At 42.9% G+C, this 14,438-nt stretch overlaps 1 protein-coding gene across 1 annotated transcript in view; it reads left to right on the forward strand.

The window, feature by feature from the left end:
• LOXHD1 (lipoxygenase homology PLAT domains 1) overlaps positions 1-14,438 on the forward strand; it is a gene marked incomplete at both ends in the record, with an annotated part of 158,425 nt that overhangs the window by 119,319 nt on the left and 24,668 nt on the right. Inside the window, 3 exons of the mRNA XM_080637336.1 lie at positions 1,294-1,421; positions 5,302-5,419; positions 12,977-13,154. Of these exons, the coding sequence (XP_080493462.1) occupies positions 1,294-1,421; positions 5,302-5,419; positions 12,977-13,154 (424 nt within the window). The remainder of the gene's footprint in view (positions 1-1,293; positions 1,422-5,301; positions 5,420-12,976; positions 13,155-14,438) is intronic.

Here is a 14,438-nt window from a genome sequence, read left to right on the forward strand (position 1 = left end):
TACTTTCAACATCTTTGGGAAAGTTAATGCTTTTTTGTTTTGCTTTTGCTTGACCCTTGCACAGCTATACATACCCATTTGAATTTAATTTTCTTCTTGGCTTGATATTCCCTCTTTGTGCTTTAAATTGAATATTTGCCTTCCCAGACATAAAGAAACTAGTCCATGTCCACCACAGTCATTAAAAGTCCTTAATGCATTGTGAAAAGAGTTTTCGTTTTCCTACATATAGCAATTATGATGTTTTGCTATTAATTAAAATATGCATAAGGATGAATATATGATGGACAGATTACTCAGGATTGAGAAAACATGAAAAATAATTTTTCTATGACATTATTCCATTGCACTGTTTTTGTGGCAATCACAATTCAGGCCAATAAAGCTTGTACTATTTGAGATGTTTTGTTGGGGCAGTTTCTTAATGTTCTTCCACCTCTTAAATCCAGAGGCCTTGTTACCATAGGTACAATCTTGAAAGCATGTAAGTGGCCTAACACTCGTAATGCCACTGACAGCCACTGGGACTTGCACACTGCTGAAATATTTTATTCTGAATCTTATTATTCACATGTCAGGAGAAAAGAACAAAGTTAAGCTAATAAGGTGAAAATGATGTAAAACATCTTTCACAGGTTGGCATACCATCAGTGTACAAGATTTGGGAACACTCTGTGTTCGAGGCTGCAGTGTGCATCCCACTGGGAAACAGTGATTTTTTTTTTTTTTAGACTGTGTTCAAATGTACAGACTTCAAACCTATTAATGATGCTGGACTAAATATTGTCCAGATAGACCCAAACACTGGGGGGAAATATTTTGCAGTCGGGGGAAATAATTGTACAATTGGGAGCTTTTTTTAAAAATGATGAGAGTTTGGTGCAGTGCAGAGGTCTGGAGTGCTGGGAGGTAGCTGGGAGGAGATGCCAGCAACAGATCCACCCATTGATGTGAGGGTTGTGACTCCCATGGAGAATCAGTTTACCAGGTCTTCATTGTTCCACAAGAGTGCTGTTGATAAAATGAATGTGTCTCTTTCTAAGTCTATCCAGGCTGAGAAAAATCTGCAGAGAAAGTCATAGACGATGCAAAGAGAAAGGTCCTGTAGCAAGTTCAGACTCTAACTATGCCTCTGAGAGCCATGGTATGGAGAGAAGCCAAGGAGCTCTGTTGTAACCATTTCTGGCAATGAAGATCTCCTGCAAAGCCCGTCTAGCCTTTTGCCCAGGCTTTTGTGTGGTTTAAGGACAGCTGTTCAAATGAGACCTTCTGATAGTTTCAAATCCTCACCAGGTCCTCTACGAAGTCACTGTTGTGACTGGAGACATTGAAGGTGGTGGTACTGATGCCAGCATTTTCATGACTGTCTTTGGATCCAATGGGAATACTGAGGAGATGCCACTAGAGAAAAATGGAGACAGGTACAGTAATTCTGAATTTTTGTTGGTTAGAAGTGGAGTGATAACAGATTCAGTGTCAAGTCAAGGAGCACTTGAGGTTTTGATGGTGCTCCCACTGAAACACAAAGATAAACTCCCATTGACTTTGTAGATTCAGAACTGGGCCCCTTGCAAATGATCTTGTAATGTAGTTAGCAGAGCAGAGGAAACTGGGTAGGCAGGGAAGCCATCCTTTGTCTTTTGTAGAAGCATTGTTTAACCTGTTCCTCACTGGCTTTAGAGATGAGCATTGTGGTGAATAAAAACATGAATTGCATTGGCTCCAAGAGGAACTATGGACATTGCATAAAACCACAGTTGCAATTTCTGCAATGTGGACATGCAGTGGCATCTGCCCAGATGTGGCCTTGCAGTGCAGAGACATGGAAATGGGCTGTGAGCTGCCCAGAACACTGCACTATGTGCTCTGATTTTAGTGAAATGGTGAAATCTCGTTTTCTTCAGCAGAAACAGCTAACAAACACTGTAACCCTGGTGTGATGCCAGCACTTCAGTAAGCCAAAAAACGTCACTGCAACAAATCCATTTCCTGATGCTTTCCTGTGCCTTCCTAGCACTTCTCCTGGTACAGAAAATTTTGGCATGCTCAAGAATGAACATGGCACTAACAATCTTTCAAAGACAGGCTTCATCAGGTTTAAATTTAATTAACTGGCTACTTCTGATCTTGTTCAGCAAAGCAGCAGTGTCAGGAGGGCTGGAATATTTGGCCACAGGGTTTGAGCTCAGCTTGCTGAGGTGATGTTGGACTCTTCACCAGCTTCCTGTCAATGCAGCTTCATGTATCACATGTGGGCTGAGTAATTGAAGATAAGGCTTCTTGCACAGAGGTGTTTGCTCAAACCATGTTTTACTTGCAGTTGTCATAGCAGAAAGCCATAGCTCTTGGCTCTGCTTCCCATCACAGAGAGACATGCAACGTGTGGGACAATGAACCTGGGTTACCAATGTGTCTGGCTGTTGGTGACATACCCCTTTCAACATCCCAGGCAACCCCAAACTGGTCTGTTTTCTGCTATTTTAAGCCTAACATTCAATTTTAATAGGAGAGAAAATGGACCACAGCTGTTTGCACTTAAAAATAAAGCAGATTTCACATCAGGGTAGGTCAACCAAAAATCTATAAAAGGGACTAAGGCATCTCTGTAAAGAGGGATTGCGGTTTTGATCCACTTTGTTAGGCAATTGATATCGCTATGTTGTGTGGCCTATCAAAACCTACTATATTTGTCTATATGGGTGGGATGGATAATCTCTGATATAAGAATGTGAAAATGCAATAAAGGACAGCCATGCTGTTTGTATGTTAATAATTGCTTGCATTGTCTTCTGCCAGTGGAAGTTCTGCAAAAGAAAACTCACTGGGGCTGTGTGAGGAAGGAGGATATGTAAAACACAGCTGTTAATATCTTAATATCCCAGGATGCTGTGCTATTCTTTGAGGATGTACTGGCACATCTCTGCTAACTGGAGGTGCTCTGTATCATACCTCCAGCTATACATTAGCACTCTGTGCAGAGGACATCCATGTCCCAAGATACACATACTGCCTGTTTCCACACTGCTCCCACCAGTCTTCATCCAGCTGTTAACAGCACGGGCTTCCCTTGGAGACATTTCTCATGGAAATGTCTCCAGCCTTTGTGCCAGCAATAAAGGATGGGTGAGAGCCACTGCAACCAAATGGTAAGGCACTTCATCTTTATTGACGCTATTCAGTGCCAATTCACTCACAGCAACTTAGTGCATTACGAAGAACTGCCTGTCTAACCTGCTGCAGATTTAAGGTAATTTTAGCTACATTACTGTTATTGCCAAGACCTCTGGGCAACAGACATATTTCTAAGTGCAGGCATGGGTAGAAAAGCTTAATGAAATCCCTCAGATAAATGCTTCAGTGTCCTGGAAAAGGAATAGCAGCAGTCAGCTTGTCTGGTACTTCCTCCTTTCTCAAATTTTTTTCAGACTTATGTTCATGTTTATATAAATTAGGAATAGAAAAGAGCTCTTGGGTCACCCAGGTTGTCACTTTAGCAATTTCTTCCCTTTAGTACAATGACTTCTGGGAAGTAGCAGGTGAGTATCAGCCTTTCCTCCTGTAAACAGGCCATTTACTGAAGATAAATAACGGTTTGTTTTGCTAACTGACAACTTAGTTTAGAGTTGCTTATCCTGAAAAAGATCAGAGTAAGAGACTTCTATGAGGCTTTGTAGGTAATAGTGATTGTAATGAAAACTGATCATTAGAGCATGGGATAATTCAGGCTGGAAGGGTCACACCTTTTTCTTAAATAGACGTGGAAATCAATCCAGTCCAGGTACAAAAGCACATTCTCTTTCTCACATTGAGACAGGCTGTCTTGGTATCCAGTACCACAGAAAGATAAATAAAGAGAGGGGAATTTTTCAAAGAGCAAACATATAACCCTTAATAACTGGAAATGGACTGGGATCAAAACACCCCATCCAAATGCTGCTGGGAGTGCAGGGAGAGCAATGCCTGCATGAAAACTGAGAGGCTGGAGTCAATCCCTATTGCTAACATCTGCAGCTATGCAGGCTTAGATAATGGTATGAGGATAATCACATTCATGCTGTGAGGTGTAATGTGAGCAGAGGTTGGTAAATAAATGTTTTTTTCCTCCATATCCTGGCACTGCATAGCTACAGCAGACTGAGTGCATTGCCAGGAATGACGTATCATCATTATGGATTGTCTATGCTATGGTAATGCCCACAGTTTGCAGAGCTCTCTTCAAACCTCTTAGCAGACTCAGGTAACATGTTCACAAGGAGAAGTTTGCTTGAAGGAGGAACCTCAGTCGCAGAGTGGCCATAGTGCTGCTTGGTAGACCCCCAGGATTTTGCTGTCCTTCACTTAGCAAGGGTTCTATTTTCATCTCCGAGCCCATAACAGATCTAGTAAAGTGATTTTGGGGGAAAACCTAGAAGACACACTTGCTCTGAACAGGTAATATTGAGCCTGAGGCAGAATTTTCATTGGAGCAAGGCTTTCTTGCTAGCAATATTGATGTTAAGAGGGAGGTAAAGTGGCTGCAATCCTAGCCATTGTAATATCTTCAGGAAACGTATGTTTTTACTTTCTGCTGATTGCTATGGATGAGCAATTCCTACACATCCTTATGCCTATACAGAGCAGCCAAGCACAGGGTAAGATCTTTCATGCAATGTACACAAAGCCACCCTGGTTCTTAACGAAGATGAAGCTAGTTTGCAAATCCACATTCCCCAAATTCATGAGGGAAGTGCAGGACAGTCGGTTTTGGCTCCTTTCTAACACAGTGTGCTGAGCTTACTAAACTTAGGCGCTGAGCTCTGACTTGCAATGTAGTTGCTGTATTTAGCTGAGCTGCAGCAACTGTCTGTCTCCACAGTGAATCCAAAGTTATGTATGTGCTGCATCTTAGCAAAAGAAGATTAAGCAAAGTTGCTTTGCCTTCTAGTTGGGATGGGCTAAGGACACGGGCAGATGCCAGGAGCAAGGCAATGTGCAGAAACCTGACTGTGAGTCTCTATTGTTCTGGGTACAAATGGAGTGATAATGTCTGTGACAGGCTGCCTGGAACGACTCCAGGTGCCTTGTACGGTCTCGATTTTCCAAGGGATGAGGAATCCCTGTCAAATCTGCACTGAGGCAGTCTTGCCAAATACACAGTAGCTGATGATTGGAGGACAGGAAAGCTTAAGTGCAATAAAGGGTACTCATAAACTTTTAATTTGAGGCTGTTGGCAAAGTGTGAATTGCAGCATGGACAGCAGATCAAGACGTGATGATGCTATAAAGCAGTGGGAAACTTCCTTGGTCTTTCAATCCCCCCAGGTTTGAGCGAGGCCAAGAAGACAGTTTCATTATGGAGATTGCTGACATCGCACCTCTCAGGAAGATGAGGATCCGGACGGATGGGAAAGGAACTCGCCCGCACTGGTACCTGGAAAGGGTAATGCGCTTCACATGGCACATCGCTTTGCAACCTACTTGTGTAGAAGCCTTTCAGCCTTTGAGAAAGAGGAGAAAGGCAGCGAGTGACTCACTTTTATTCATTCCCAGCATTTGGTTTCTTACGGGTTTTTCCTGCGTGAATTAAGTCAAAAAAGAAGGGAGCAAGGACAAAAGCAGTGCTGTGAAGCTTTGCCACAGTCTCTCCTGTTAGATCTCACTCTCCCTCCCTGCAATAGAGCTTTGGCTTGTCACCGAAGCACCAGCAATATTGTATGGTCCCTGAGATGTACCCTTAGCTCCTGCAGCCCCCTGTCATGCTCTGCCCTCATGGAAGAGTGGATGTTCCTCTGCCAGGCAGGGACAGCTAGCATGAGCCTGGGATGAATGGGACATTTCCAAGAAATCCATCCTTTGAGGTGAAACATCCAACATCTCCCCTTCTGTTCTCCCTCCAGCACACAGGCAGATTTCTTTCTTTTCTTGTTCATACAAGTAAGTTGTCATTTTCTGCCTTTGTTTTGAGAAGAGCATTCAAAATGACTCCCACCACTTCCATTGACTTATTTTTCTCTAGTGTCCTATCTTTCACAAAAGCACAGTGCTTGCTTTTATCTTCTTTGCCAAACCACCAGCTCCTTGTAAAGATCACTTGTATTTGAGGATGTCTTGACTTTTTATGAGAATAGGTTAAGACTCAATAGCTTAACCCATGTTCAGAAAGACTAGTGCATGGGTTTTTTTATTGGGTCCTTTGTCCTTTTTTGACTAGTCTGAAGCTGTTCTTCTTTTTCCCATAAATAATGTGTTTCTGAAAGGTAGCCACAAGTTTCCAGTGAAGTGATGAACTGCTTTTCACCTCCATTAGCATGGGCTAAAAAGCATTCCTGTCATGTAGTACGTTTTTCACATGAACATTTCCACTTCAAAGTTTTTTATCAGGAAAAAATTGTGAGAGGAAAGCTGACTTTTGTACAGCTTTCCAAAGCATTAGACCTCCAGCGTCTATCTTCTGAATAGATGCCACAGACACAGATTTTCTCTCTGTGCCTCAGGAATAGCTCAATCTGTTCACTAATTTGATTCAGTCATCTTGGTCAAACTCCCTTCGTCAGTCCCCAAAACTTTCCCATGAGTTTTATAAATCATATTTATAGAAAATGAAATCAAATAAAGCTTATTCATCCAGAGACATTCCAGATCTTGCAGTCATGAATTAGCAGTACCTCAAAAGCAAGGGATGGCAGCACCTTTAGTGGCAGGTAGCATCTTCCCATTGCCAGCTCTGTCCAGTCTTCCAACACCTGAGCCTGATGCATTGTCTCACCCAAAGCAAGGTTTTCCCAAGGAAGTGGGCAAGAAAGAGTTCTCTTTTGGTCTTGTCAGATGGGCTTATAACTCTCTTATAGCTCTATAGAAGCAATGGGCAGGCCAAGCACCAGGATTTCAGGAGGTTTTGAAAATTATACCCATGGTTTCTATTTTTCTTCAGGAAACAGAGCATGGAGCATCTTCTAACCCCAGTGCTACGTAGACAACTTTATCCATTAGTTTTCTTTCCCACCTTCCCTGCAAAGGTTAATGTAGCATTTATATTCCTAGGCAGAGAGAGAAGACAGAAGTGCTCTGGAAGAAAGGAGGAAGGATTTGTGTTCTCCGATTTGTATTCCATCCTTGAAAACTTATGTAGCCTGGTGTGACATGAAAACTGATCTGAGCCCATTTCCATTTCTGTCAAAAGTGCATATTAAAACTGCATAATGAAATACTTGTGGGGGTAGTGCTAAACTCTCAGACAGATGGTTCACAGTTAGTGCTAACTAGCACAGTGAAATGAGAAGCTAGATTAAGCCATCAACCCCATAATTAACCATTTGTTGCTCCATTTATCTACAGGATATTCTTAGTTTTCTTATTCTATTAAAATAACAATAAATGATCTATTTAATTGTCTTTAGTCTTTTTGTAAACTGTTGCTAGTCATAATTTATACTGCTTTTAGTTTACTAGAAATTGAAATGCATAAATACAAATTAAAATGCATGAATGATATTGTACATAGCCAAAAGATTCAATTTACAAGGAGGGAAGTCGTCATAATTTTTTTTTCTGTTTAGATAAAATACACTGAAATTTCATTTAGAATCTCCTCAAAGTAATGAACATAGTGCCAAAGATTCAAACTGCACCAATAGAGGCAGTAAGTTTTAAACGCTGATACCTAATCTCTAGAAGGAACAAAATTTGATTAGTGATGTGTTGGGCCAGAATGAATTTTATTGATTATTGCTATGCACAGACATGATGAAAACTCTCCAGAGCCAAGCAAAACATTCCGATCCCACCACTGATGAGAGAGACAGAGTTTAAATATTTTCCTCTGACCTAATGATGAATCGCATGTTCTCCCACATCAAGCTACTGTGACACTGGCCTTTGTTCTGAAAAATCAGAGTAGAATCACGGACTTATAGAACCACAGACTGGTTTGGGTTGGAAGGGACCTTAAAGCTCATCCAGTTCCAACCCCCTGCCATGTGCCTTCCACACCTTCCACTAGACCAGGTTGCTCCAAGTCCCGTCCAACCTGGACTTGAACACTGCCAGGGATGGGGTAGCCACAGCTTCTCTGGGTAACCTGTGCCAGCGTCTCACCACCCTCTTAGTAAAAAAAGCATTGTGATTTCTAATAATGAAACTTATCTAAACGAATGTAATGGAAACCTCTTCCTGGGATAGCCGGTTCCTGAGTTCACATGATGATTCCACCTGCTGCCCAGTGTCATAGATACACAGTTGAAAAGCCAGCAGTAAGAAGGGATGAAAGCTGTCTTGGTGCAATAACAGGAATTCTGAGACTGTTCAGTTCTGCAGGATTGCTTCTCTTGGAATTTTAATGTTACTTTGTGCTGTCAAAGCCAGGCAGATAAGAAGCTGCCTTAATGAAACACTAATTGCATTGCATTCAAACATCACAAATAATCATGAATGTTGGACTTGGTCTTTATTCAGTTCTTTTCCCTTTATAATAAAGGAGATCAAGAGAATTTGAGACAATTCATTATATAGCTGAAGCTTACTGTTATTATTTGCAACAGAGCAAAGTCTTTTTGTTTTACAGTCAGAAGATCTTATTTCTAAGCAAAGACTAATGACATGCAACAGAACCATAAAAACCTGTGGATGAGTCTTTAAAGACAAAATCCAGGACCTATGTATTTTGGAGTTAATGGGGTTGTGTGCCCCTGCAGCTGGCAGAAAGCTGGGTAGAGATAGATCAGATCAGATCAGATATGTCAAACCTTTCAGTTACAGAATACAGCACACAGCACACAATTAATTTCAAGTTGCTGTTCTAAAGTTCCTGTCAGCTATGATATTTGATCAGCTGCAAAGCAAATTAACAATGTTTTATTCATACACACAGTTCCCGCTTTCTTTTCATTGTTTATAGGTGTTCTACAGCACAGTTAAAATGCATAATTAGTGATAGAGTTTAAAAGCATGCAGGATGTCCACAGCAAGTTCCAGGTGTCCTAAAAAATAGTTTAGATGCAATGGAAAGTAGACGTCTCATTTCCAAATGGTGGCTGATTTTCCTGAGGGAAAAAGAGAGATAATAAAAAGTTTCAGCTCCTCTCCCTGAGATGACTTACTTGACCGTCACGATCAAAATGAAAATCTTCCATCATCCTCTATGTGCACAAGACTCACAAACATCTCCTTGTAGGATGAGATTAATTTTGTGCAAGTTTAGTAATTGAAAAAGTTACATTCATCTTTAATCATAGAATCCCAGACTGGTTTGAATTGGAAGGGACCTTAAAGCTCATCCAGTTCCAATCGCTGACACAGGCAGGGACACCTTCCACTGGAGCAGGTTGCTCCAAGCCCCTGTGTCCAACCTCGCCTTGAACACTGCCAGGGATGGGGCAGCCACAGCTTCTCTGGGCACCCTGTGCCAGTGCCTCAGCACCCTCCCAGGGAAGAGCTTCTGCCTAAGAGCTCATCTCAATCTCCCCTCGGGCAGGTTAAAGCCATTCCTCTTGTCCTGTCCCTACAGGCCCTTGTCCAAAGCCCCTCACCAGGTTTCTTGTAGCCCCTTTAGGCACTGGAGCTGCTCTAAGGTCTTCCCTTAAGGAGCCTTCTGCTCTCCAGGCTGACCCAGCCCAGCTCTCTCAGCCTGGCGTCAGAGCAGAGCTGCTCCAGCCCTCACAGCATCTCTGTGGCCTCCTCTGGACCCTCTAAAAAGTTTCCTTCTTCTACCAGTTTCCAGAACTCTACCAGAGTTATTTCATCTCTTGCACCAGTTTATTTAGGCCTCTGTGTTCAGCAGAGAGATTTGTGAGGGGAAGAGATGCCTTGAATGGCTGTTTACCTGCCCCCACCTTGGGTGGGATAGGCTGTGTTGCTTCCTGTGTGATACCAATCTCCAAGAACAGACCTTAGGGAGGACTTGGTCTGGATGCACAGTGTTTAGGCAGTTCATTTTAGGTAAGGTAGGCAACATACCCACGCTGTGACTGAGCAATCAGACTGCACAGGCTACCTGCTACCTTCATATCCCTTGCTGTGATCTCCCTTAAGCAAATGATGCTCGTAAAAATTAATCTCTTTCTCCTGTCTGCTCCACCCTGGAGCAGCATCCCAGAATGAGATAGCAGAGGCTGCTCACTCTGCCTGTGCTAACTGCTTACATGAAGCTGCATACGGATGAAATCACTCATCCTGCTGAAGGGCTGGGAATGGAAAGAGAGGGCATTTTGCTCCAGCAGGTTTAGTAGCCAGACAGTTTTTCCCAGACAGCATCTGGAGCACTGGGCATGGGCTGGTTATTTGTCTGTGAATGCACTCCAGCTGGCAACTCTAATCTGCTTCTACCCCTCGCTGCTTCCTTGACGTTTCCCTGTAAGCTTTGCTCAGGACATTCTACTACTAACAGCGCCACTGTGAATCCTGAGCAGGGCAGAGGTAGAGCTGGCTGAACCTTTCCCAACACAGTTTATGCACCAAGAGGGAAAAAAGGCATTTTTGATCAAACTGACCTTATTCTTTATTGAAATTTGCAAATTTTAGCCAAAGAAAAGTTCCTAGGTTGGACTACTTAGAGTATGTAGACATCATTCACACATCCAAGGGTTAATGGGCTCAAACTTGAACAGGGAAAGTTCAGGTTAGATATAAGGAAGAAGTTCTTCCCCATGAGGGTGGTGAGGTGCTGGCACAAGTTGCCCAGAGAAGCTGTGTCTGCCCCATTCCTGGCAGTGTTCAAGGCCAGGTTGGATGGGGCCTAGAGCAACCTGTCTAGTGGAATGTGTCCCTGTCCATGGCAGGGGGGTGGAACTGGATTATCCTAAGATCCTTTCCAACCCTAACTATTCTATGATTCTATGGTCCTTGATAGAGGAAGCTTCCTTCTGGTCTGTGCCCCAGCAGACAAGGCACTGGCTGGGGTGATGGAGACCTGATTTCTGCTTGGCTGAAAGCAAAGGTTCGTTTCAGCTTCTCTTGACGCTTAGAGAGGTTTTTGACCACAAAGGCATAGTATCTCTGGCTGTGAATAAGCAGCTTTTTAAAACAGTGGAACAGCTTGAACAGCCCAAAATATACGGTACCTCTGGGATAGCAGATCTCCATTTAGCATCAGGCAGAGAGAAAACCCCAAATGAGTGTTCTACCCGTGAACTGTACAATGCACAAAGAGCACAGCTACAGCTTCAGCTTCTACTGCCTTCTTTAAAATATCTTTTTTATGATCTGGAGCAATGTTCTTCTTTTGAACTGCTAAAGGTTCCTGCAAAGCTTGGTTGGGGTCAGCAGAAGGCCGTGGACTGGGACACATGCAGTTTGAGGACAGAATTTGAGCAGTTTTTATCTCAAGATAAGTCTTATGAGCTTTTTTGGCTGATATACAGGAGTGCAGCAGGAGGTCACTAAGACAGTCAAGGGGCTGAAGCATATGGCATACTAGGAAAGGCTGAGGTAAATGGAGTTTTTGAGCCTAGAGAAGAAAGATTGAGAAGGAATTTAATTGCATCTTCTGCTACTTAAAGGGAGGTTACAGAGAGCAACAATCCAGTCTCTTCTCAGAGGTGAACAGTGAAAAGGCATGAAGCAATGGACACAAGTTGCAACAAGGAAAATCCTGACTGGATATAAGGAAAAAAGTCTTCCCAACGAAAGTGGTGCAGCCCTGAGATAGGGACCCAGAGGTAATCTCGACCCTTAAAAATTTTCAAAACCCATCTGGACACAGCCTTGCAGTTAGCCATGCTTGGAGCAGGAGATGGGACAAGACACCTCCAGGTATCCCTCTGACATTTTCCGGAGACGGAGCCTGGTTAAGGGCCTGTAGGGACAGGACAAGGGGGAATGGCTTTAACCTGCCAGAGGGGAGACTGAGATGAGCTCTTAGGCAGAAGTTCTTCCCTGTGAGGGTGCTGAGGCGCTGGCATAGGTTGTCCAGAGAAGCTGTAGCTGCCCCATCCCTGGCAGTGTTCAAGGCGAGGTTGGACACAGGGGCTTGGAGCAACCTGCTGTAGTGGAAGGTGTCCTTGCCCGTAACAGGGGGTTGGAACTGGATGAGCTTTAAGCTACCTTCCAACACAAACAGTTCTGTGATTCTATGACATGATTCATTTCTCCCTAATATCATGTCACACTTCTCTGACAGGTCTGGGCTCATGTTTCCATGGCCTTTGCAGAGATACGCCTTGCAAGACACTGTTTGCTGATGCACTGCTGCACCCAGGTGTGGTCTCTGTTTCTGTTAGATGGTAACACAGATGGTAGTTTTCAGCCCTGTCTCCTCCCTTACCTCCAACTCCCTCAGTTTAGTGAGAATTTACTACCACTAAGGTAAGTGTAATGTCTTTCTCCCAGTGGACTGATGCTCCACTGAACAGAACCCATAAAGGTGAGATGTTTATTAAGGATTTGTTGGAGTACCTCACTGACTTGTTCTGAGTAGGTTCCTATTCTGTTCTTATCACCACAGCATCTTAGCTCCTTCCCATGACACATTAGACAGCGTGACTAGTATCTGTTGCATACTGTTTGTTCTGTCACCTTTCCCCAGGGAGAGGAGTGTGTGAAGCATTAACTTTTGCTGCCCTAATTTTATCCTGTGCATTGCTTTAATTTGTCTGGGGTTGGTTTGCATATCTCTACAACAGTTGCCCTGTGTTTGCACAGAGAAGACTGGTGAAAGCAAGCCTAAAGAGGGATAATGTGGTTTTTAATAACTCTCTGTTACTTCTTTGGAGTAAATTCCATACTGATATGCCAGAGAAGAAAATTTCTTCATATGCTTTACACCATGCATTGAAAGGTCCAATATTATGAAAAACATTTCTCAGGACAAGTCACGACAGTAAATATTGCCCATAGGAAAGAGTTCTTTTCTTCCCAGAAAAGCTCAGCACAGGTTCTGAAGCTATGACCAAGCTCTACCTATGACCAACCACACTATATACTTTATAAATTTGATCTTTGTCCTTATTCAAATGGTAGCTATGCTTTGGCTGGAGTTTTCTGACCTCATTTTGCCTCTTTGCAGATCATCTTGAAGAACCTGACTAACCAAGAAGTGGCCACCTTTACCTATGGTGAATGGCTGTCAAAGCTGAAAAATGCCAAGGGAAGTCTTGTGTGTGAGATGCCTGCTGTTGTAAATGATGAGCAGATGATGGAGGACACAACATACACTCTTCAGGTTAAAACCAGTGACATTGGAGGTATGTTTATGGTGCATGTTTTATGACTTCTCTAGTAAGAAGTTTAATTTTTAGCAATGGAAAAAAAATCCCCTGCTTGCAAATTGGAATTGTGTTTAAAAAAAGCATAATTCAGTGTAGTATGCTGGAATACTGCCATTTTGGCTGGCTGTTCATCATGACAGTGTTACTCTGTGGGATTCAGCCTCATTTAAGCTCTGGGCATAAAATATTTAGACGCAAGGCCTAGATTTGGCTTCTCAGAGCTTCCTCTGAAGATGTCTTAAAGCAGCTATTGCCAGACCATGTTGCAATAGTCAGGAGCCTCCTTTTTGGTTTTGGTCAGGTCATCCACATAGGTTGGAAAGAAAAGGCTGTGCTCAAAGCTGGTGGGCCCCAGGTTTTCAGTCGGTACTGTCTGCATTGCCCAAAGAAGACAGCAATAATTCACCCTGCTTTCCAGTGTGTCTCAAGACCATTTATCTCAGGCTGAGAAATACCGTCCCTACATGCACACCAGATAGAAGAGGTGGAACAGAGCATAAAGAAAGCTACAGATCTCCCAGAGCCAAGAAATGGGATTTCTATGTCATTTCATGGGATCACTGCCTCTTTTCATGAGAACTTCTGTCAAGGCTGCTGAATGAAAGCTGCAGCCAAGTGCAAGCTCCCTTGTGCCAAAATTGGGCAAGCTAGACATTATCTTGTGGACACTTTACTTGAAAGGCTGCCCTCAAAAGTGATTCTGCCACACCAGTGCACATAATCACCTCTTGCTCTCTACCTCTTTTTATTTTTATGTCTATATATAGGGTTGGTTTTTTTTTTTCTTCTTTCTGGATTTACCAGTAATTTATGCAGCTTGTGAGGTTTGATCTGAGAATGTAAAAATCCCCTGGCAGAGTGTCTTCATGCCATCTCACAATTTTTTATCTATCAGCTCTGCCTGCTGCTTGTCTGGAAAACATGTAGTGAAATGCATAAAAAAACACAATGGAGAGAGAGGAAGATTTGTTTATATATCTGGCAGTCCATCTAGTGTAACGGTAGATCTTTCTGTGACCTTTTTGTGAAATCCAGCCCTAACTCACAAAGGCGGTGGAAATGGGAATGAGAGGAGAATAGAAGATACCAGGAACAGCAGACAGATCTATCCTTCCCATTGAATGAAGGTTGATGGGTATTAATAATGAAACATTTTATTTCATTACAAGCAGCAGCAACCAGTAGGAAAAAGCAGTTTTGAGAGAGTCTGTTTATGATTAGATCACGCGGAACACTGACATAACGCTGAACTTTATACAG

The sequence above is a fragment of the Psittacula echo genome, assembly GCF_963264785.1.
Source record: "Psittacula echo genome assembly, chromosome: Z".
NCBI classification, from domain to species: Eukaryota; Metazoa; Chordata; class Aves; order Psittaciformes; family Psittacidae; genus Psittacula; species Psittacula echo.